This window comes from Salmo salar, chromosome ssa23, assembly GCF_905237065.1.
Source record: "Salmo salar chromosome ssa23, Ssal_v3.1, whole genome shotgun sequence".
Taxonomy (NCBI): Eukaryota; Metazoa; Chordata; class Actinopteri; order Salmoniformes; family Salmonidae; genus Salmo; species Salmo salar.
The window spans coordinates 22,268,319-22,294,013 of NC_059464.1; the positions used below are offsets into that span (position 1 = coordinate 22,268,319).

A 25,695-nucleotide genomic window follows, 5' to 3' on the forward strand; every position below is an offset into this window, starting at 1 on the left:
ACACACACAGTAAGACACACACACACACACACACACAGTAAGACACACACACACACACACACACACACACACACACACACACACAGTAAGACACACACACACACACACACACAGTAAGCACACACACAGTAAGACACACACACACACACACACACAGTAAGACACACACACACACACACACAGTAAACACACACACACACAGTAAGACACACACACACACACACACACACACACACACACACACACAGTAAGACACACACAGTAAGACACACACACACACACACAGTAAGACACACACACACACACACAGTAAGCACACACACACACACACACACACAGTAAGACACACACACACACAGTAAGAAACACACACACACACACACAGTAAGACACACACACACACACACACACAGTGACACACACACACACACACACACACACACACAGTAAGACACACACACAGTAAGACACACACACAGTAAGACCACACACACACAGTAAGACACACACACACACACACACACACACAGTAAGACACACACACAGTAAGACACACACACACACACACAGTAAGACACACACACACACACACACACACACACACACACACACACAGTAAGACACACACACACACACAGTAAGACACACAGTAAGACACACACACACACAGTAAGACACACACACACACACACACACACAGTAAGACACACACAGTAAGACACACACACACACACACACAGTAAGACACACACACACACAGTAGGACACACACACACACAGTAGGACACACACACACAGTAGGACACACACAGTGATACCCGACCTGAAATGACAGAGTCCTTTCTCTGACAGAGCTTGTGCGTTTCAGGGAGTTTCCTGGTGCCGCCCAGCAGGAACGCTTTGATGACAGCTGCAAAGACGCACAGCATACACACAAGCAGCACGCCCCAGACTTAGGATTCAACCATCAGATTTCAAAGTTTGGTTTTTCAACTATACTCAAATCTATATTGATTCACATGAGATGTCTATGTTTGGTACCGTAGAAAGTAGTAGAGAGATTTACTGTTGACAAATCAAACTTTATTATCATGCATCAACTAAAACATTTATGTGGACAAAAGCAGTGACATCCTTTCTCTCTGAACACACACACGCGCACGCACACACACACGGACTGACAGGTGACTGTTCTTCCACAAGCCAGAGGAAAATGTGATTGATTAAATACCACAGATGATGTGCGAACCAATAATCATCAGATGAGTTTAAGGCGGAGTGATGTGATCACAGTGGACACAAAGAAACATGTTGTACAGTGGGGGAAAAAAGTATTTGATCCCCTGCTGATTTTGTACATTTGCCCACTTACAAAGAAATGATCAGTCTATAATTTTAATGGTAGGTTTATTCGAACGGTGAGAGACAGAATAACAACAAAAAAATCCAGAAAAACGCATGTCAAAAATGTTAGAAAATGATTTGCATTTTAATGAGGGAAATAAGTATTTGACCCCTCTGCAAAATATGACTTAGTACTTGGTGGCAAAACACTTGTTGGCAATCACAGAGGTCAGACGTTTCTTGTAGTTGGCCACCAGGTTTACACACATCTCAGGAGGGATTTTGTCCCACTCCTCTTTGCAGATCTTCTCCAAGTCATTAAGGTTTTGAGGCTGACGTTTGGCAACTCGAACCTTCAGCTCCCTCCACAGATTTTCTATGGGATTAAGGTCTGGAGACTGGCTAGGCCACTCCAGGACCTTAATGTGCTTCTTCTTGAGCCACTCCTTTGTTGCCTTGGCCGTGTGTTTTGGGTCATTGTCATGCTGGAATACCCATCCACGACCCATTTTCAATGCCCAGGCTGAGGGAAGGAGGTTCTCACCCAAGATTTGACGGTACATGGCCCCGTCCATCGTCCCTTTGATGCGGTGAAGTTATCCTGTCCCCTTAGCAGAAAAACACCCCCAAAGCATGTTTCCACCTCCATGTTTGACGGTGGAGATGGTGTTCTTGGGGTCATAGGCAGCATTCCTCCTCCTCCAAACACGGCGAGTTTAGTTGGATTTCAGTCCTTCACGGCGTAGTGTGTTACCAATTGTTTTCTTGGTGACTATGGTCCCAGCTGCCTTGAGATCATTGACAAGATCCTCCCGTGTAGTTCTGGGCTGATTCCTCACCGTTCTCATGATCATTGCAACCTCACAAGGTGAGATCTTGCATGGAGCCCCAGGCCGAGGGATAGTGACAGTTCTTTTGTGTTTCTTCCATTTGCGAATAATCGCACCAAATGTTGTCACCTTCTCACCAAGCTGCTTGGCGATGGTCTTGTAGCCCATTCCAGCCTTGTGTAGGTCTACAATCTTGTCCCTGACATCCTTGGAGAGCGCTTTGGTCTTGGCCATGGTGGAGAGTTTGAAATCTGATTGATTGATTGCTTCTGTGGACAGGTGTCTTTTTTACAGGTAACAAGCTGCGGTTAGGAGCACTCGCTTTAAGAGTGTGCTTCTAATCTCAGCTCGTTACCTGTATAAAAGACACCTGGGTGCCAGAAATCTTTCTGATTGAGAGGGGGTCAAATACTTATTTCCCTCATTAAAATGCAAATCAATTTATAACATTTTTGACATGCGTTTTTCTGGATATTTTTGTTGTTATTCTGTCTCTCACTGTTCAAATAAACCTACCATTAAAATTATAGACTGATCCTTTCTTTATCAGTGGGCAAACGTACAAAATCAGCATGGGATCAAATACTTTTCCCCCCCACTGTATATGTCAGGATAGATTCTAAACACATGATAGATGGAAGAGCAGACTGGATATGTATTGTACAACAGGAAGATGTCCAGTCATTTGAACTAAGGAACTATACCCCTTGATAGTCAAATTAAGGAATGATAAAATAAACAAATGACAGCACAAGTCTCACCTAGGGTTATGAGCTAGAGGTCAGGGCAGGTTGGGGTTAGGGGTCAGAGGTTAGACATCAAAACAGGCAGGTGTTAGGGCTGTGTTTGCTTCATCAGCACATTCACATTCAGTGGAATTTACAATACAAACAGGCTGAGAACACTGTGCAGACACTCCTTAAAGGCTCTCATCTTCATATTGTTGCTGGTGGGATGGCAGAGTTGAAAGGATCAGAGGTTAGAGGTCAGTGTCGTGCAGCTTTGCAGATCTTGTCGTAGACCTCGGGGAAAGCGTCCTGACAGCCAAGCTCCTTCCTCAGACGGTGATACAACGTCCCGTCAAACATCTCCCAGAACTCACTGCGCTCCATGTACACATCAGCATACAGCATCTGGAACCTGGAGACACACACACGTCAACACGATCTGAACCCTAACTCCCTACTCTCTATAGCCCCTGTACGTGTGTGTAAGGGTTGGTATGTTTGTGTGTGGGTGTGTGTGTGTGTACAGAAACTCACCCGTGCACCTCTCTGACAAACTGCTCCAGCTGTCTACACGAGGCTTTAGCCTGGAAGTGTTTAACTCTGGGTTCTCCATACGCTCCGATGTCCACATACAGCTCTGCCTCCTCACCTTTAGGATGAACCATCCCCCGGCCCGGGGGGAGCACGAACGGACACAACCACAGAGGGTACACCTGCAGGGAGGGACATACCAACTCGGTCACACCCCTACAACGAGACATACCAACTCGGTCACACCCCTACAACGAGACATACCAACTCGGTCACACCCCTACAACGAGACATACCAACTCGGTCACACCCCTACAACGAGACATACCAACTCGGTCACACCCCTACAACGAGACATACCAACTCGGTCACACCCCTACAACGAGACATACCAACTCGGTCACACCCCTACAACGAGACATACCAACTCGGTCACACCCCTACAACGAGACATACCAACTCAGTCACACCCCTACAACGAGACATACCAACTCGGTCACACCTCTACAACGAGACATACCAACTCGGTCACACCCCTACATCGAGACATACCAACTCAGTTACACCGATACAACGAGACATACCAACTCAGTCACACCCCTACAACGAGACATACCAACTCAGTCACACCCCTACAACGAGACATACCAACTCAGTCACACCCCTACAACGAGACATACCAACTCAGTCACACCCCTACAACGAGACATACCAACTCGGTCACACCCCTACAACGAGACATACCAACTCGGTCACACCCCTACAACGAGACATACCAACTCAGTCACACCCCTACAACGAGACATACCAACTCAGTCACACTTGAGTTTGTCTAATTTATTAGGGTATATGTTACGCTGTGGAATCAAGCAAAGTATGTGTCTTACATGGATGTCCTGGTGGAAGCGTGCGATAGCGGTCTGGATGTGTTTCATGGGGACCAGCATGTCCTGGACAACATGGTGCTGCTCATACAGCTGTCTGATGGTCTCTCCCTGGGTCAGCTTCAACAGAGAGATCTTAGGAGGAACCATCCAGCCAAACAACCAGCGGAACACTGGGTGGTTACCAAACGGGATGATGTCCTGGAGAGACACATTCATGTTGACAGGAATCAGCTTTCCAGCAGTGCAGTGGTGTCCAGTACGTTTCAGAACGTTTAGCTATTGTAATGTACGCCCTACAGACCACCACCCTCAATAAGGATAAAATATCAGGAAGCTGTAAAACTGCCTCCTTACCCATCCTCTCCCCCAACAACAACATCCTCCGTTTGCCAGAGAAAAACTACATTATTTAGAACATCATTTAAGGTTAGGAAAGAAACAATTACCAGCAAACCACACATGACTTCCTAATGGCTGTGTGTGTGTGTGTGTGTGTGTGTGTGTGTGTGTGTGTGTGTGTGTGTGTGTGTGTGTGTGTGTTTGTTCACATTAGGGAGACTAATGCATGAGCTGGGGGAGAATATGATGACATGCTGAAATCTGCAGGATAAAAGGGTCACTTTGTATCATCTGTCTAATGCATTGTGTGAATGTGTATGTGTGTGTGTGTGTGTGTGTGTGTGTGTGTGTGTGTGTACCTGGAGCTCCCAGAAGATGGATCGTGTGTGTCTGTGGTAGTAGTGGCGTAGAGGGATGTACTCTACTGCTTTCTTGTTCTCTGTCAAGTATCTCTCAACGTGCTTGAAGAACCAAGGCTTATAGTGCAGGCCGATCCGGTTGATCTGAAACACACACACACACACACACACACACACACACACACACACACACACACACACACACACACGAGGGTTATGGTTAGATCTTGCAGACAGAGCACTCTCCTCCTCTCTTGTCCTTCTCAGTGTACCCCGTCATTCTTTCTCGCTTTCCCTCTCTCACCTTGTCGGGTTCAGCGGTGTCAGTCATAGTGCCAGTCATGATAACAGCTTCATCCAGTGAGTACTGCAGTCCTTCTACAAATGTGTTGTTCTTGTCCTCAGACGCCTCACTGAACCGACGGCAGATGTTCTCCAGCCCTCTGATTGGCTCATACTGCAAACGAACCCACAACCTCGCAGGGACGATCTTTATTTCCGCGGCAACCAGGAACCCCAGAGTTCCACAGGACCAAGGAACCGCGTGGAACAGGTCAGAATTCTGCTCCTGTTAGAAAACCCAAACACACAGAACAACAGTTCCCCTCCTGTAAGAGAACCATACAGCAGAGGACAGAAACAATCCTCCTCCTTCCTAACTCTCTCTTTGCTTCTCTCTCTCTTGTTGCACTGTGAAACCTTTGTTTCCAGATTAGCTGTAGCTAGGTGTTGCCTTGTGTTTACTAATGGATTGGAGGTCTGTAGTATTACTATGTTAGTTATAGAACTGGAGGTCTGTAGTATTACTCTGTTAGTTATAGAACTGGAGGTCTGTAGTATTACTCTGTTAGTTATAGAACTGGAGGTCTGTAGTATTACTCTGTTAGTTATAGAACTGGAGGTCTGTAGTATTACTCTGTTAGTTATAGAACTGGAGGTCTGTAGTATTACTCTGTTAGTTATAGAACTGGAGGTCTGTAGTATTACTCTGTTAGTTATAGAACTGGAGGTCTGTAGTATTACTCTGTTAGTTATAGAACTGGAGGTCTGTAGTATTACTCTGTTAGTTATAGAACTAGAGGTCTGTAGTACTACTCTGTTAGTTATAGAACTGGAGGTCTGTAGTATTGCTCTGTTAGTTATAGAACTGGAGGTCTGTAGTATTGCTCTTCTCCGACTACAAGGTTCTCTCAAAGAGTCGAACAGTAAAGAGAGATCTGCTCACCTCAGTACAGCGGACCAGGCTGCCATCAGCCAGCACCAGCTCAAAGGCAACACAGATGTGCTGGAAGAGTCCATAGATATGAGAGGACGACTCAATACCTGTACCCATCACAAGACCTCCTAGAGAGAGAGAGAGAGAGAGAGCGAGAGAGAGAGAGCGAGCGAGAGAGAGAGAGAGATAGGCTTGATTATTTAGTAAACTAAAGACAATGGGGGAATACAATTTCTTTTATTTAACCTTTATTTAACTAGGAACGTCAGTTAAGAACAAATTCTTATTTACAATGACGGCCTAGGAACAGTGGGTTAACTGCCTTGTTCAGGGGCAGAACGACAGATTTTTACCTTGTCAGCTCGGGGATTCGGTCTAGCAACCTTTCGGTTACTGGCCCAACGCTCTAACCACTAGGCTACCTGCCGCCCTAATGCTCAGGAACAGTCAAGATAAAACAGTGCCATGCCTTAAGATGGAAGCCCCCACATACACTGGCATGTCTCCAATGGGTCTTCTAGTTTTTAGATATTGTTATTTTGGAATTGTCCACTTCTCATTCTCAAGGTGACAATGAAAGAACCTTGTTAATGTGGTGAAATGCAGCTAAAAGTGTAAGATATCTTGCTATGAGGCGTTAAATCAAAAAGGGTCACTCGGGTGGGATGGGGTGTTTTTTGGGGGGGGTTTATTTTCTAATTCATCCTATTTTTTTGTTTTACTTCTAATGTTGGAATCAATTAGCATAGCATCTATTGTTGCTTGCATGTACTATGAATGCTCCTGACAGTATGTTATTGCTAAGCATGTAATGATTATTATTATGTGATATGGACCTGCACTGACGAGGTATTTGTCAACCGCTGTTTATTCTGACGATTCATTGAAAACAGAATAATAATAAAAACTGTCAATAAAAATACAAATAATAATAACAACATAGAACAACAGCACAGGACAACAAAAACAACAGAAGTGAGGACACTTTAGGGATTCGGGGAACTCAATACCCTCACAGGTGAAAAAGCAGAGAGCAGGGTAAACACTCAAACAGTTCCTCGGTTGTGTGTGTGTGTGTGTGTGTGTGTGTGTGTGTGTGTGTGTGTGTGTGTGTGTGTGTGTGTGTGAGAGAGAGAGAGAGAGTGAGTCTCGGTGGAAATCCAGATTAATCTACAGCGTGCTGATGGGAAAACATTAAGCTGTTGATCTAACATTCATGGATCCGGAAAACCATTATGGAATCTGATCCAGGGGCGCTGTGCACTTCCGAAACCATTTCCTTTGAGTTTCACCTTCGGAACTCTACCATCTGTAAACCATGTATCATCCAATCCAATAAGATGGTTATCACAACCCGAAATAAACAACCCTGATGGATGATATGCCATGGAAATGCTAAGCTACAGAGGAGTATACTACAATCAATGAGTTAGCCAGCTAACGTTGATAAACAACCAGAAATAACTACTGATTTTCAGGTTCAACCTCTTAAGGATCTGACCCTTTTTTCAATTTCGTCTAAAATGACATACCCAACTCTAACTGCCTGTAGCTCAGGACCTGAAACAAGGATATGCATATTCTTGATACCATATGAAAGGAAACACCTTGAAGTTTGTGGAAATTTGAAATTAATGTTGGAGAATATAACACATTAGATCTGGTAAAAGATAATAGAAACAAAAAAACATGAGTTTTTTATATTTTTTTCTCATTTTTTTCTCAGAGGTGAATGTATCAAACCAGTTGCCATGATAAAAGTTTTTTGTTGTTGTGCACTCTCCTCAAAACAATAGCATGGTATTTTTTCACTGTAATAGCTACTGTAAATTGGACAGTGCAGTTAGATTAACAAGAATTTAAGCTTTCTGCCCATATAAGGCATGTCTATGTCCTGGGACATTTTCTTGTTACTTACAACGTCATGCTAATCAAATTAGCATGACGTTAGCTCAACCGTCCCAGTATAGGGAAACCGATCCCGTAGATTAAGAAAGCTAAACATAGATATGTGTTTTTGGTTGTTGAGTGAATTAGACCATGCATATTTCACACTCATCTTTAAAAAAAAATAAAAGGTTATTTCAGAATATTTTGGCTTTGTAGTATACCCCTCTGGATGACAATTTGACAGTCACTCAATTTGACAGGACAACGACATATCCCACCATTCACTGAGTGTACAAAACATTACAAACACCTGTTCTTTCCATGTCATAGACTGACCAGGTGAAAGCTGTGATCCCTTATTGATGTCACTTGTTAAATCCACTTCAAATCAGTGTAGATTTGGATTGTTTTTCAAGTTGGCTGGATGCCCTTTAGGTGGTGGACCATTCTTGATACTCACGGGAAACTGTTGAGTGTGAAATAACCAGCAGTGGTACAGTGCTTGACACAAACCGGTGCCCCTGGCACCTACTACCTTACCCCGTTCAAAAGCAATTCAATATTTTGTCTTGCCCATTCACCCTCTGAATGGCACACATACACAATCCATGTCTCAGTTGTCTCAAGACCTAAACATCCTTCTTTAACCTGTCTCCTCCCCTTCATCTACACTGATTGAAGTGGATTTAACAGGTGACATCAATAAGGGATCACAGCTTTCACCTGGATTTACCTGATCAGTCTCATGGAAAGATCAGGTGTTCTTAATGTTTTGTACACTCAGTGTATATACTAGAGCTGGGTGATATGGACAAAATTCCATATTGCGATAAATTGCCTGAATTGATGCGATAACGATAAATAGAACGATAATTTTATAACATTAATGTGTACCACAGTTTTTTTAATTACCCTTTAAAATACTACTACTAGTTTGATTGTTGTAGCTATCAATTGTCCCATTAACAATCACCCATATTAGCAAACTTAAAAAAATATATATAAAAAAAAATCTAGCATGTAACATAGCCATACAACAATATATACTACATTATAATCCCAACCCATATACCTAAGCAATAAGGCACCTCAGGGATATGTGGTATATGGCCAATATACCACGGCTAAGGGCTGTTCTTACGCTTGTCGCAACATGGAGTGACTGGATACAGCCCTTAGCCGTGGTATATTGGCCATATACCACAAACCCCTGAGGTGCCTTATTGCTATTATAAACTGGTTAGCAACGTAATTAGAGCAGTAAAAATACATGTTTTGTCATACCCATGGTATACTGTCTTATACCACAGCTGTCAGCCAATCAGTATTCAGGGCTCGAACCACCCAGTTTGTAAAATAACATATACCACCACACAATATAACCTGAGCCATATACAACCAATATATGAGGATGATATGACAACGAGATGCGTAGCGTACCGACAGTGAGGTCGTCCAGTTCTGGCAGCACAGGCAGAGTCCAGCCCAGGGAGTTGAGGAGAGCAGTTATCTGGCCCATGTTGACCAGGGGCTCCACACGAACCACCTGTTATACATGCACATATCCAGGTCATAAGCGTTTACACACACACACTTTTATATACAGAGCTACAGTGTGTGTGTGTGTGTGTGGTGTGTGTGTGTGTGTGTGTGTGGTGTGTGTGTGTGTGTGTGTGTGTTTGATCTCCTACCTGTCTCTGTGTGTCCACCTCCAGTATGTCCATCATGTTGATCATTATGTTCTTATTGGTCTTCTTGTATTTCCCCACTCTAAGAGAGACAGTCAGCCAGCCTGGACGACCTGTACACATGTGGGTTTTCCCCCCCTCCTTCCTCCATTCGCGCACCTGCAACACACAGACAGTATTATACTCTAAATTAAGATTAAGCTCAATTTTTTCGGAAATTGCACACAAGGTCCAACCAAAATTTGACTTCCGCTTTTAACCCAACCCTTCGAAAGACACACGTACATACACATACAGGTTTTGGAGTGGTGAGGTGGGGGCTGCCACACAGGGCGCCCGGGGGAGCTGTTGTTGTGGGGGGGTTAAGTACCTTGCTCAAGGGCACAACGGCAGGCAATGGAATCTAGGATTTGGTACCAGAAACCATCCTGTTGCCAGCTCACTTCACGCCTGATTTTTTCCCATCAGAGTATATATATACTTCCGTTCAAAAGTTTGGGGTCACTTAGAAATGTCCTTGTTTTTGAAAGAAAAGCAAAAATGTTTGTCTATTAAAATATCAAATTGATCAGAAATACCATGTAGACATTGTTAATGTTGTAAATGACTATTGTAGCTGGAAACTGAAGATTTTTATGGAATATCTACATCGGCGTACAGAAGCCCATTATCAGCAACCATCACTCCTGTGTTCCAATGGCACGTTGTGTTAGCTAATCCAAGTTTATCATTTTAAAAGGCTAATTGCTGATCATTAGAAAACCCTTTTGCAATTATGTTAGCGCAGCTGAAAACTGTTGTCTTGATTAAAGAAGCAATAAAACTGGCCTTCTTTAGACTAGTTGAGTATCTGAAGCATCAACATTTGTGGGTTTGATTACAGGCTCAAAATGGCCAGAAACAAATACATTTCTTCTGAAACTGTCTATTCTTGTTCTGAGAAATGAAGGCTATTCCATGTAAGAAATTGCCAAGAAACTGTAGATCGCGTACAGCGCTGTGTACTACTCCCTTCAAAGAACAGCGCAAACTGGCTCTAACCAGAATAGAAAGAGGAGTGGAAGGCCCCGGTGCACAACTGAGCAAGAGGACAAGTACGTTAGAGAATCTAGTTTGAGAAACAGACGCCTCACAAGTGCTCAACTGGCAGCTTCATTAAATAGTACCTGAAAAACACCAGTCTCAACATCAACAGTGAAGAGGCGACTCCGGGATGCTGGCCTTCTAGGCAGAGTTCCTCTGTCCAGTGTCTGTGTTCTTTTGCCCATCTTAATCTTTTATTTTTATTGGCCAGTCTGAGATATGGCTTTTTCTTTGCAACTCTGCCTAGAAGGCCAGCTCCCGGAGTCGCCTCTTCAGTGTTGACATTGAGACTGGTTATTACACAACGGTTATTATGGCCAAACAGTTCTATTTTGTTTCATCAGACCAGAGGACATTTCTCCAAAAAGTACGATCTTTGTCCCCATGTGCAGTTGCACACCGTAGTCTGGCTTTTTTATGCGGTTTTGGAGCAGTGGCTTCTTCCTTGCTGAGTGGCCTTTCAGGGTATGTCGATATAGGACTTGTTTTACTGTGGATATAGATACTTTTGTATCGGTTTCCTCCAGCATCTTCACAAGGTCCTACCAACGGGACATATCCTAAAAACTGCAACAACAAAAAAAACTGTAATATCCTATGTTTCACGGAATCGTGGCTGAATGACGACATGGATATTCAGCTAGCGGGATATACGCTGCACTGGCAAGATAGAACAGCACACTCCGGTAAGACGAGGGGGGGGGCGGTCTGTGCATATTTGTAAACAACAGCTGGTGCACGCAATCTAATGAAGTCTCTAGATTTTGCTCGCCTGAAATAGAGTATATTGTGATAAATTGCAGGCCACACTACTTGCCTAGACTATTTCAGCTATACTTTTCATGGCTGTTTATTTACCACCACAGACAGATGCTGGCACTAAGACCGCACTCAGTCAGCTGTATAAGGAAATAAGCAAACAGGAAACCACTCACCCAGAGGCGGCGCTCCTAGTGGCCGGAGACTTTATTGCAGGGAAACTTAAATCAGTTCTACCAAATTTCTTTCAATGTTAAATGTGCAACCAGAGGGGACAAAATTCTAGATCACCTGTACTCCACACACAGAGACGCGTACAAAGCTCTCCCTCGCCCTCCATTTGGTAAATCTGACCACAACTCTATCCTCCTGCTTACAAGCTAAAATTAAAGCAGGAAGCACGTGTGCTGACCAACTGGCAGGTGTCTTCACTGACATTTTCAACATGTCCCTGATTGAGTCTGTAATACCAACATGTTTCAAGTGCACCACCATAGTCCCTGTGCCCAAGAACACAAAGGCAACCTGCCTAAATGACTACAGACACATAGCACTCACGTCCGTAGCCATGAAGTGCTTTGAAAGGCTGGTAATGGCTCACAACACCATTATCCCAGAAACCCTAGACCCACTCCAATTTGCATACCGCCCAAACAGATCCACAGATGATGCAATCTCTATTGCACTCCACACTGCCCTTTCCCACCTGGACAAAAGGAACACTTATGTGAGAATGCTATTCATTGACTACAGCTCAGCGTTCAACACCATAGTACCCTCAAAGCTCATCACTAAGCTAAGGATCCTGGAACTAAACACCTCCCTCTGCAACAGGATCCCGAACTTCCTGACGGGCCGCCCCCAGGTGGTGAGGGTAGGTAGCAACACATCTGCCACGCTGATCCTCAACACTGGAGCCCCCCAGGGGTGCGTGCTCAGTCCCCTCCTGTACTCAGTCCCCTCCTGTGCTCAGTCCCCTCCTGTGCTCAGTCCCCTCCCCTCCAGAACAGCTGGTGCTCTCATGCGTGTCAGTGTTATTTGCCTTGAAGCGAGCATAAAAGTAGTTTAGCTTGTCTGGTAGGCTCGTGTGACTAGGCAGCTCTCGGCTGTGCTTCCCTTTGTAGTCTGTAATGGTTTGCAAGCCCTGCCACATCTGACGAGCATCAGAGCCGGTGTAGTATGATTAGATCTTAGTCCTGTATTGGCGCTTTGCCTGTTTGATGGTTCGTCGGAGACCAGGTGTAGCAGTGGTAAGGTGTTGAGACTGCTGTTGGGACAGCTTTATGTAGGCCCTAACAGTTTGTGTGCACCGTTTGTCACCGTTATAGTGCAATTAATGCATTGTTTTGTGTTGTGGCTTTGCTGGCATGCTCCACATTACATTTTTTTACCCCACCAAGATTTACATGCTAAAATCGCCACTGCATAGAAGATAGATAGGTAGTAGGTAGTGGACTTTTCCTGGGTTCAATCGTTAAAGCCGTACTGCTTTTCCCTGTAAATTAATCCCTACAGAACATTACACATGGAAGCAAGAATTTGAACTTTGCACCGACACAAGGGAAATACAATATCTGATACCATGCTGAAATGCTGAGCTCCCAGAATACACTCACACACTGGCACACATTCCGAGATCTACGCAGTGAACCCTGCACAGTTTGTTATCTCTTCCATTCCCAAATCCCTTGTTCTTTCCAAAATCCCTTTAGGAAGAGAGGGATTAAGGTCCCTCACCCCAGGAATTTCACAGCACAGTCACAAACACACACACACACACACACACAAAATGTATTATAATTTGATCTGTTATCATCTGGTGTTATCACGGATCTGTGTTTAGGAGCATACACACACACACGCATCTGGGGTTATTATCAGGAACCTGTGTGAAGGTTCAGATAACATACCATGTTTGAATTTAGACTGTAATAGCACTGCACAAGTTATCAATTAATAGGCCTTTACATGTAGGGTAGTAGAGTAGAGGCCCAACGGGCCACCAGATGGCACTGTCTGGCTCTATTATTCCTTCTATGTTGTTTAATCTGAGTTTGACTTCAATGTGCCCAGCCGGCTATGCTATTGTTGCCACCAGCGACCGGCTCATACATAAAACATCCTTCATTCAGGCTGCAAAGGCGTCGGTTTCCTCAACTCGATTTAATGGTCCACCGACCTAAAAGAACTGGGAAAATATGCGTACTGTCTTAATGAAACAATATTTTCCACCACCATGCTAGAGTGGCTAATGCTACATCCTGATGTTGCTGCACTGTGTTCTGGCAGGTGTAAACAACAGACTGCTGCAACCTGATTGTCTGAACGCGGTGTGCAACATCTGGAAATGTTGATGATTGTGTTTTATTAAGACAGTATGGTCCTACGCATATTTGCTTGCGATACGGCTTTCAAAACATATGGCCCTTATCTTTCTTTTATTTGAAGAAACAATACTTCAAATAACAGCTAGTGTTTGCACAGATCCATTCAGCTATGGGTGTGTCCATCCGACGAAACGACACTTCTGCTACACTTCCTGAGTTACACTTACACACATACTAGATAACTAATTAGCACCGGTGGTCGCCTCGTCTTCCGTCTGTTTTCCTTAAACAAGCGCTGTAGCATGGAGATACGGCCGTGTGGGAACACTAACCCTATCAAGGTGTGTATCAATTTAAACTTTTTTTTTTATGATTTCTCGCTGATATGAAAGATAAGGTCCTTATGCTTCCAAAACTGTACAGCAAGCGATGCATATTAATGTTCAGACCGAGCATCAGGGATCTTAACAAAACTCTCCCCTACAGAAGACACCTTCGTCCAATGACTCTTATGTGTAATGTCATGGAATTGAGAGTCCTGATCAATGACATTTGAATTAAACCAGATCAAAGTACAGTATGGTGACCAAATTATAAAAAATGACTTGCTTCTACTTTGATAACGTTTGATCAAAGTTACTGGTCCCCTCCCCAATGTCAAACGCTTCGATTCAGGAGCCGGGATTATTAAGGGGTTAAGGTGACATCACCCTAACCCTCATTTTAATACACCAATGATAACATGATGTTCTCTTACCTAATTTAAATAAGTACCGCTTTGTAACCAACATTGAAGGCGGCGTTTGCAGAAGGGGCGTGGTTTATATAGCTAGATAGCTCCTCTACCGGTGCCAACATTTTACAGTAGGGTGTCAGCAAATATATTTAAACGTTTACCCTATTCATCTATAGCAAAGATACTTACATGTTTCCCCTTTCATCTGTGTCTGGTGTTAGCTAGTTACCGGCTACCTAGGGCTTCAGCCAGCATAGAACAAAAGGGGGAGGGTCGTTCAAAACTCTGATGCAGTTGTCAAGTCAACACATCAGTCAGTGTTGCTGTGAACAACATAACAAGAGACATGCCAAACGGGAGATGTATTAAAAAAAAAGTTGACATCATTGATGCAATTTCAATGTTGTTTGAGTTGCTTTGTGTATCACCAAATTTTCTTGATGATTACTGCAACACTACATCCAAGTTGCTTGACATAGGCGTTTTAGAGCTGTCAGTCAAGGCAAGCTCATGAATTTAAGCTTCCCGCCCACTCACACTGTCTTTTCAAACTTCCTGGTAGTTTGTAATTTTTCTAAAAGAAATTTCCACTCCTATCCAAAACAAATATTATGGGTGATATTTTAGTCACCCAAGAGGCTATTTTGCATGGGAATCAGAATGACTGTTCGGGGCCTTTAATGTTAACAATTTATTTAAATAGAGTATAATCACAGGAGTGCATACATAATTGATATTCAGCCTCGTGCCCTTACTTGTCTCTGGATGTTCCGTACGCGCTGGTCGTGCTGTTTAGGCGCAGAACACATCTTGAAGATGAGCCACGCGCGCAGGTAATAATACACATCAAATATGACTGAGAGCGGCAGCAGAAACAGACAGACGAATATCCATCTCTGATGAACGATGACGTAGTCTAAGCCTTTCACCTTGATCCACAACAGAAATAGTACTACCAGTCCACCAAGATACAGCAACGGATCCATCTTTACCGCTCTGTTGGTCTACTTGGCCTGATGATGGTCCAGTTGGACTTTTCCAGAGAGAAAATCCCTTCCAGGAACAATCGATCTTCTATGACCTTTAGTTGGGAGCGAGTGATGCAAGATTAAAACGCTTCTGCTTTTAAAATCCAACACAGATTCTTTATGCCAACATATGCACACACATAAATTCACACACACTTACACACATAGATAGGTGTGTAAATTTTGAAGTTAGAATCCAGCCACTCCTGTCGTTCTCTCTGATATGCGAGTCTGGCTGGGTGGTCGGCTAGCCCCGCCTCTGGCCGGTGCTCATTGGCGAACAATGCGTCAATCGGGATAACTCCAGTTGCTATGTCGGCGCGCTTCGTCCAATCAGAGAGCAGAAAGCTCGTCACACCATTCACCCCCTGCTCATGCCTTCATTAACATACAACAGTTAGGTAATACAGTGGATACATGATATAAATCAATAAAACGTTGTAAAACGAATAAACAAAAAAACGAAACTGATATTAAACTAGGCCTACAGTATTTCAATATCCTATTGTATGCATGATACAATTATTAAACTGTATGAAAAACATAGGCTATATTAATTAAACTATAACAAACTTTTATAACTTCCATATAATTACAATAGTAGTTATTGCGATCATATAGCCAGGCAATAAAACTATACCAATTACTACCGTAAACAGGTAATACAACTACATTGATTATTAGGATACATGAAACCCTAACCAATGAAAAGAAATTGAATTTGTGAATACAGTGCGAATACATCCTTAAATATCCATAGTTAACTATTAGTCTGAAATCAAACTAGATAAATAATACCATATACCCTATCCATACAGTGAGGTAGGTCTGGATACATAGCTTTAGCCACATCTATGAACGGTCACAGTGACAGGAGCCGTCCTTGACTTGGGTAGGAGGAGCTCACCGGAGCTGAGTACCAACACCTCAAATGTTCTACTGCTTGAGCTCCTGTTCCTCTTATAGAATAGTAGCTCAAAAGTATTGTGGAGCTCCTGCACCTAAATATAAACAGTACCGGTACCCAAAATGAGTACTGGAACCTATTTCAGTCCAAGTCAAGCACTGGCACAGGAGAGATTTCTGACTGATTGTTTTCAGTTTAATTCACTTTCAATTGTTGGGTCATATGAAAAGGAGTGAACATGCGAACACAGATACACCGAGGCATGCAAACATGCACACACATGAATGGAGCATTACTAGGCTGGTGAGTTGTACACACACATTAGACAGAGGGTGGGGCGCCAGTAATTAATGGGCTCTGCTGTCAACTCGTCTGTCTCTCCTGCCCGGAACACACACACCACACACTAATTCTCTCTCTTTCTCTCTCTCTCTCTCTCTCTCACACACTCACTCAGCCCTCCCGGATCATTCTCTCCTGCTTTCAGTGTCTTCATTTAAGAAACTTATGATATTGACAATTTTTTATGTGAGCTTCTGGATATCATTGGAAAATGGGTCTCTATTATTTTAAAAGAAATTGATGGTGATCACCTCATCTTTTGTCTTCATTTCATCATCCAGTCTGGAAGGAATAAAAGAAAACTAACATTTCCTCCATTTCATTTGTATTTCTACTGCTGTAGCTGAAGATAATGGGACTCTGTGCAAATGTTTTTCAACTTTAACTCTCATTTAACTTCAAATCCATTCATCATCTTTGCTTCTTGAATCCAAATAACCCAGACGGACCTGGGAACCACACTTGGAATGGGACCTGGTCCCATGGAACTGACCAGAACAGAGCACGCCTAACGGGTTATTTACCAGGGGGTTACATCCCTGGTGATCCCATAGAGAGGGAGATGCCTTCCCTGAACCACAGAAACTAACACACACACAAACCTCATCCCCGGAGGTCCCAAAGCGATGCCTTCCCTCCACCACGGCGCCATCTTCCTCGGAGTCTTTCTCATCGCGACAGGCGGTTCCACTGCCTTTCTCACCTCCTCACAAGTGGGTACTATAAAGAGATACAATGTACAATCTATTATTATTACTGTTATGATTATGGTTAATAATGAAATAATGTTATTTATCATTATTACAGAGCCGCCTGCAGGCGTTCTCTCTGTGCTGTGTGGTGCTGGGAGCCGTTATGCTGATCCTGGGGCTTCTCTGGGCCATGAGTAACAAGCACCAGGTAGAGTACAGCCAGGGAGAGTACCCCAACTTCCCCCAATACCCCCACCAAGGAGAACACCCCAACTATCCCTACCCACACCCAGACCTCAACTACCCTGGCCAGTACGCCCATCCTGACCTGGGACACGTCCTCTTCAGTCCCCGTGGTCCTGTTGGACACTTCCCAGAGTCCCAGTCAGCCCTACTGCAGAGGTAACGTATCCTTCTTGAATTGTTATTGTTGAATTTAAAGTACATAAAAGGTAAATGAAAGGTTACAATGCACTGTAACTGTCCTTTATGTGTGCGTGTTTGTTTGTGTCTAGGACCGAGCACCAGCGGCGAGGTGTGTATGGGGCTAATGATGTGGACTACCCCCCACTCAGCCCCCCTCCCCGCTACCCCCCCGGGCTGGGTCCCCCACCTCCCTACGAGGTCGCCATAAAGACCACCTGTAGCTCCACCCACCTGCGCCGCTCCTACTCAGACACACACCTGGCCTCGGAACCCCTGTTTGGCCGATCACGGGAGATCAGCTTTGAGGTGTGACATCACTTCAGACAGGCCCACACACTGCCTCCACCCACCACACTGGAGGAGGAATACTGTGGCCACACCCTTCACTCAGGCTCTTCCAATCAGCTGTCAGCCCATAGGAAAAGGCAGGAATGGGAGATTGCCCTAAAGCAACACCCTGAGCAGCATATTATCTGTCTGTCTTCAACAACCTGTAGTTGAGCATGTTTTCACAAGCTACCTTTTAAAGGAGACATTGAGTTTGCCTGGTGCAAAGGAACCGATGGAATAGCCCAAAAGTGCAAACCACACTCAATGTCCGCAGTGCCTCTCCCTGCCTCTGCTAGCTCTTTACAGTATATGCATGTGTAACAGAATATAAAAGTTAAATATTGTTTAATTATGTCAAGTTCCACAAAAATAGTCTGAATACTTGAAATTATTTATTGTCATCGAGGAGTCCTTTTGAAATCCAAATGTGATACATTAATGTGTCTGCGAGGACATCTAGTGTTCAGTCGACATGCTAGACAACTAAAACCCTACAAATACCCCATCCATTCCCTCGAAAGGGTTTTGTCTAGAAGGGATACAGCTTTAGTCAACATAGACTTTTCATAGCAGGTTTAAAGGCGATGCATGGTCAATCTGTCATCTGCCGTGCAGCATTTACGGTGAGACGGCCTCTGCAGAAATCAGGGCATGCATACTTCTTGTGCTTCGCGGATCAGCGCAGAGCTGTTGTGAAGTAAGTTGTCAAGGAAGTGAGTTTGTGTTTATACAGGACCTCCCGCCCCCATCTACCGTCAACCAATCATGTCAATGCAGAGCTATACAGCGCTATATGGATCCCTCCACATTGTTACAAAATTTGGGAGGCGCATGACGATGCGGTATGGAGCTCAATTTGGCCTCTGCATGACCACGGAGGCCACGAAATTGCGTCACACCCTCCACATGGTGTCTCCTACCACATTTTCAGATCAAGCGTATAATTTACGCAGTGGTTTAGGATCATTAATGTAGCAGGTTGTTAAGTTTAGGAAAAGGGTTAGCTAAAATAAGAAATAAACGTGACGTCAGATTTGACAAAAGCTGTATCCCAGCTAGACATGACCCTTAAAGGCTCTGCATGGTCAATCTGTAACACATGACTCCCCTGTCCTGCCACAAGGAGAATGTAGTATGTTGAAACAGGCTCCACATACACAATCAGCCCAGAGGTGTATCTCCTTGGCTGATTAATGATTAAAAATATGGTACTTTATAAATGCACATATTGTTATTCTGTGCAATTTGGTTGTATAAGACTATGAATTTAGGAATTAGATTCCAGGGGCCTCATTTATCAATAATGCATAGGCACAAATCTGTGTGTAAACAATGCTTGGGATAATTTCCACGCAAAGTGTGAGATTTATCAATATGAACATTGGATTGAGTCTGCACAAATTTAAGCACATCCATGACATTGCGTATGCACAGTGGCAAGCGGTGGAATAAGGGAACTGCTTGTCAAGTGTAGAATGGGGAAAATATATGTTGAAAATGTGTGAAGTTGGGAGAGTAATCATTAAATAATGTTTTTTATTCCATTGTATTTCCACTGTGAATTCATGCAACATACACTACATGACCAAAAGTATGTGGACACCTGCTCGTCAAACATCTCATTCCAAAATCATGGGCATTAATATGGAGTTGGTCCCCTCTTTACTGCAATAACAGCCCACATTAATCTGGGAAGGCTTTCCACTAGATGTTAGAACATTGCTGCAGGGACTTGCGTCCATTCAGCCATGAGGATTAGTGAGGTCGGGCGATTAGGCCTGGCGTGTTCCAATTCATCCCAAAGGTGTTCGATGGGGTTGAGGTCACGGCTCTGTGCAGGCTAGTCAAGTTCTTCCACACCGATCTTGACAAACACTTTCTGTATGGACCTCGCTTTGTGCACAGGGGCATTGTCATGCTGAAACAGGAAAGGGGCCTCCCTCAAACTGTTGCCATAAAGCTGGAAGCACAGAATGTCATTGTATGCTGTAGCATTAAGATTCCCCTTCACTAGAACGAAGGGGCCTAGCCAAGGACTCCCGAGTGGCGGAGAAGTCTAAGGCACTGCATCTCAGTGCTAGAAGCATCACTACAGACCCTGGTTCGATCCCGGGCTGTATCACAACCAGCCATGATCGTGAGTCCCATAGGGCGGCACACAATTGGCTCAGCATCGTCTGGGTTAGGGGAGGGTTTGGCCGGCCTAGTTAAATAAAGGTTAAATAAAAAATAGGAATTCCCCGAACCAGGACTGCCAGATGGTGAAGCGTGATTCAACACTCGAGAGAACTCGTATCCACTGCTCCAGAGTCCAATGACAGTGAGCTTTATACCACTCCAACCGACGCTTGGCATTGTACATGGTGATCTTAGGGATGTGTGCGGCTGCACGGGCCATGGAAAGACATCTCATGAAGCTCCCGATGAACAGTTCTTGTGCTGACATTGCTTCCAGAGGCAGTTTGGAACTCGGTAGTGAGTGTTGCAACGGACAGATGATTTTTTTTGCGCTACATGCTTCAGCACTCGGAGGTCCCTTTCTGTGAGCTGTGTGGCCTACTACTTCCCGGCTGAGCCGTTGTTGCTCCTAGAAGTTTCCACTTAAACAATAACAGCACTTACAGTTGACCGGGGCAGCTCTAGCAGGGTAGAAATTGGATGAACTTACTTGTTGAAAAGGTGGCATTGCATCCTATGACGGTGCCATGTTAAAAGTCACTGAGCTCTTCAGTAAGATCATTCTACTGTGAATGTTTGTCTATGGAGATTGCATGGCTGTGTGCTCGACTTTATACTCCTGTCAGCAACGGGTGTGGCTGAAATAATGAAATGGCGCCGACAGAGAGGGCTGCCGTGCTTCTAGCTCTTAGGAAACTTTGCTGTATTTAGTTTTTTATTTATTTATTATTTCTTACATTATTAGCCCAGAATTTTGGGGTTGTTATTACATAAAGCCGGGAAGAACTATTGGATATCAGAGCAGCTGTAACTCACCAGCTCTACCAGCATTACGACCAGGAACACAACTTTCCTGAATCGGATCCTTTGTTCGCACCCCCCCGGGCAAATTAGCTGATTCCAGAGGCCAACCCAAAACACCGCTAGCAGAGGTACTCGGAGTGGTCTTCTAGTCCGATTTAGGAGGCGCGCACATCACCCACCGCTTCCCAGAATATTACTTGCTAATGTTCAGTCTCTGGATAATAAAGTTGACGAACTCAGGGCGATGATTTCTTTCCAGAGAGACATCAGGGATTGTAACATACTCCGTTTCACAGAAACATGGCTCTCTCGGGATATACTGTTTGAGTCAGTCCAGCCAGTTGGGTTTTCAGTTCATCACGCAGACAGGAATAAATATCTCTCCAGGAAGAAGGGCGGAGGTGTATGTTTCATGATTAACGACTCATGGTGTGATTATGATAACATACAGGAACTCAAGTCCTTTTGTTCACCCGACCTAGAATACCTCACAATCAAATGCCGATTGTATTATCAAACAGTAATCACCCGTGCTAGGACTATTCTACGCTTGTCTGACCAATCGGAATCCACGCTTCAAGATTGTTCTGATCACGCGGACTGGGATATGTTCCGGGTACCCTTCGACAATAACATTGACGAATATACTGATACGGTGACTGAGTTTATCAGAAAGTGTATAGGTGATGTTGTACCCACTGTGACTATTGAAACCTACCCTAACCAGAAACCGTGGAGAGATGGCAGCACTCGCGCTAACTGAAAGCGCGAACCACCACATTTAACCATGGCAAGGTGACTGGGAATATGGCAGAATACAAACAGTGTAGTTATTCCCTCCATAAGGCAATCAAACAGGCAACATGTCAGTATAGAGACAAAGTGGAGTCGCAATTCAACGGCTCAGACACGAGACGAATGAGGCAGGGTCTACAGACAATCACGGACTACAAAAGGAAAACCAGCCACGTCGCGGACACCGACGTCTTGTTTCCAGACAATTAAACACTTTCTTCGCCCGTTTTGAGGATAACACAGTGCCACCGGAGTGGCCCACTACCAAGGACTGTGGGCTCTCCTTCTCCGTGGCTGACGTAAGTAAGACGTTTAAGCATGTTAACCCTAAAAAGGCTGCCGGCCCAGACGGCATCCCTAGCCGCGTCCTCAGAGGATGCGCAGACCAGTTGGCTAGTGTGTTTACAGACATATTCAATCTCTTCTTTATCACAGTCTGCTGTTCCCACATGCTTCAAGATGGCCACCATTGTTCCTGTACCCAAGAAAGCAAAGGTAACTGAACTAAATTACTATCGCCTCATAGCACTCACTTCAGTCATCATGAAGTGCTTTGAGAGACAAGTCAAGGACCATATCACCTCTACTTTACCTGTCACCCTAGACCCACTTCAGTTTGCTTACCACCCCAATAAATCCACAGACGATGCAATCACCATCGCACTTCCCTATCCCATCTGGATAGGAGGAATACCTATGTAAGAATGCAGTTCATTGACTATAGCTCAGCATTCAACACCATAGTACCCTCCAAGCTCATCATTAAACTTGAGGTCCTGGGTCTGAAGCCTGCCCTGCGCAACTGGGTCCTGGAATTCCTGACGGGCCACCCCCAGGTGGTGAAGGTAGGAAACAACACCTCCACTTCGTTGATCTTCAACACTGGGGACCCACAAGGGTGCGTGCTCAGCCTTCATAGACTTGAAATCACTGGCCACTTTAATAAATTGAACACTAGTCACTTTAATAATGTTTTACATATTTTGCATTACTCATCTCATATGTATATACTGTATTATATTCTAATGTCTTAGTCTATGCTGCTCTGACATTGCTTGTCCATATATTTATATATGCTTAATTCCATTCCTTTACTTAGATTTGTGTATATTGGCTATATGTTGTGAAATTGTTAGATATTACTTCACTATCGCTAGAAACACAGGCATTTCGCTACACCCGCAATAACATCTGCTAAACACTTGTATGTGACCAATAAAATTTGATTTGAAGGGGTGTCCACATACACTATATATACAAAAGTATCTTGACCTGCTATAGCCTATAATTTGACCACATCAGTGCATTTGTTAAGATAACAATCCATATAAAGTAGAATTTGTTAAATTAGAGGTAGGCCTGTGCGTGAAACTGAACTATTGTTGAAATACTATAAAATACTGAGATAATGGGTAATCGAATGAGAGATGGCTGATTTTGCTTTTGGAAGATTTGGCACATGCTGCATTTTCCAGAGAGCAAATTTTTAGAGACAGGTGGGAGTTTTTCTGCAAAGTACAGATTGGCTCATCAGATATTTTTTTCCCAAAACCAATGTTATAGGATTTTTGTGGGGATTTAATACCTACTTTAAAAAAGGCAAACATATGCCATTCCGGTGTAGATCCAAGTGCTATCCACAACAGGCACTTTTCAAAACAGGCACTTTTCAGCGGGAGCTTGCTGATTGGCATCTCACAGCCCGCGATGGGCCAATGTTTTGTATGCAATCCTCAGCAAAACGAACAGTAACACATACAATTTCCATACACAATTGCAAAACGGTTCGAAGTCAAGAGATTTATTTGCAAAGATGGGTTCCCAAATATGAACGGAGCAATAGACGCACCCACATAAAGTTGAAGTCGGATGTTTACATACACCTTAGCCAAATACATTTCAACTCAGTTTTTCACAATTCCTGACATTTAATCCTAGTAAGAATTCCACAGCCTTAGGTCAGTTAGGATCACCACTTTATTTTAAGAATGTGAAATGTCAGAATAATAGTAGAGAGAATGATTTATTTCAGTTTTTATTTCTTTCATCACATTCCCAGTTGGTCAGAAGTTTACATACACTCAATTAGTATTTGGTAGCATTGCCTTTAAATTGTTGAACTTGGGTCAAGTCTTTCAGGTAGCCTTCCACAAGCTTCCCACAATAAGTTGGGTGAATTTTGGCCCATTCCTCCTGACAGAGCTGGTGTAACTGAGTCAGGTTTGTAGGCCACCTTGCTCGCACACGCTTTTTCAGTTCTGCCCACAAATTTTCTATCGGATTGAGGTCAGGGCTTTGTGATGGCCACTCCAATACCTTGACTTTGTTTTCCTTAAGCCATTTTGCCACAACTTTGGAAGTATGCTTGTGGTCATTGTCCATTTGGAAGACCCATTTGCGACCAAGCTTTAACTTCCTGACTGATGTCTTGAGAGGTTGCTTCAAAATATCCACATAATTTTCTTTCATCATGATGCCATCTATTTTGTGAAGTGCACCAGTCCCTCCTGCAGCAAAGCACCCCCACAACATGATGCTGCCACCCCTGTGCTTCACGGTTGGGATGGTGTTCTTCAGCTTGCAAGTCTCCCCCTTTTTCCTCCAAACATAACGATGATCATTATGGCCAAACAGTTCTATTTTTGTTTCATCAGACCACAGGACATTTCTCCAAAAAGTACGATCTTGTCCCCATGTGCAGTTGCAAACCATAGTCCGGCTTTTTTATGGCGGTTTTGGAGCAGTGGCTTCTTCCTTGCTGAGCAGCCTTTCAGGTTATGTTGATATAGGACTCGTTTTACTGTGGATATAAACTGAGCAAAAAAGGAAATGTCCTCTCACTGTCAACTGCGTTTATTTTCAGTCCACTTAACATGTGTAAATATTTGTATGAACATAAGATTCAACAACAGACATAAACTGAACAAGTTGCACAGATATGTGACTAACAGAAATTGAATAATGTGTCCCTGAACAAAGGGGGGGGGTCAAAAACAAATGTTCCAGTCAGTATCTGGTGTGGCCACCACCTTCATTAAGTACTGTAGTCTCCTCCTCATGGAGTGCACCAGATTTGCCAGTTCTTGCCGTGAGATGTTACCTCACTCTTCCACCAAGGCACCTGCAAGTTCCCGGACATTTCTGGGGGGGAATGGCCCTAGCCCTCACCCTCCAATCCAACAGGTCCCAGACGTCCTCTCTTTCCTGTCTTGCAGGAAATCAGCCATACTGCTCGTTCTGTGCGTGATGGCATTGTCATGCTGGAGGGTCATGTCAGGATGAGCCTGCAGGAAGGGTATCACATGAAAGAAGAGAATGTCTTCCCTGTAACGCACTGCGTTGAGATTGTCTGCAATGACAACAAGCTCAGTCTGATGATGCTGTGACACACTGCCCCAGACCATGACAGACCCTCCACCTCCAAATCGATCCCGCTCCAGAGTTCAGGCCTTGGTCTAACGTTCATTGCTTCGACG

The 25,695-nt window shown here is 44.0% G+C and overlaps 2 protein-coding genes across 2 annotated transcripts; one reads left to right on the forward strand and one right to left on the reverse strand.

The window, feature by feature from the left end:
• Window positions 1-3,120: 3,120 nt before the first annotated feature.
• dhcr24 (24-dehydrocholesterol reductase) lies at window positions 3,121-15,992 on the reverse strand. The gene is made up of 9 exons (XM_014169247.2): window positions 15,473-15,992; window positions 9,816-9,971; window positions 9,565-9,670; window positions 6,244-6,362; window positions 5,323-5,586; window positions 5,019-5,162; window positions 4,321-4,518; window positions 3,437-3,615; window positions 3,121-3,314 (listed from the first exon to the last, which is right to left on the reverse strand). The coding sequence occupies exons 1-9, from the start codon at window positions 15,701-15,703 to the stop codon at window positions 3,161-3,163; spliced, it is 1,551 nt and encodes a 516-aa protein (XP_014024722.1). The 5' UTR covers window positions 15,704-15,992; the 3' UTR covers window positions 3,121-3,160.
• Window positions 15,993-16,161: 169 nt separating this feature from the next.
• LOC123729821 (uncharacterized) lies at window positions 16,162-19,986 on the forward strand. The gene is made up of 3 exons (XM_045706141.1): window positions 16,162-17,707; window positions 17,802-18,088; window positions 18,202-19,986. Exons 1-3 carry the CDS (start codon window positions 17,621-17,623, stop codon window positions 18,422-18,424), a joined length of 597 nt encoding a protein of 198 aa, XP_045562097.1. The 5' UTR covers window positions 16,162-17,620; the 3' UTR covers window positions 18,425-19,986.
• Window positions 19,987-25,695: the final 5,709 nt, after the last annotated feature.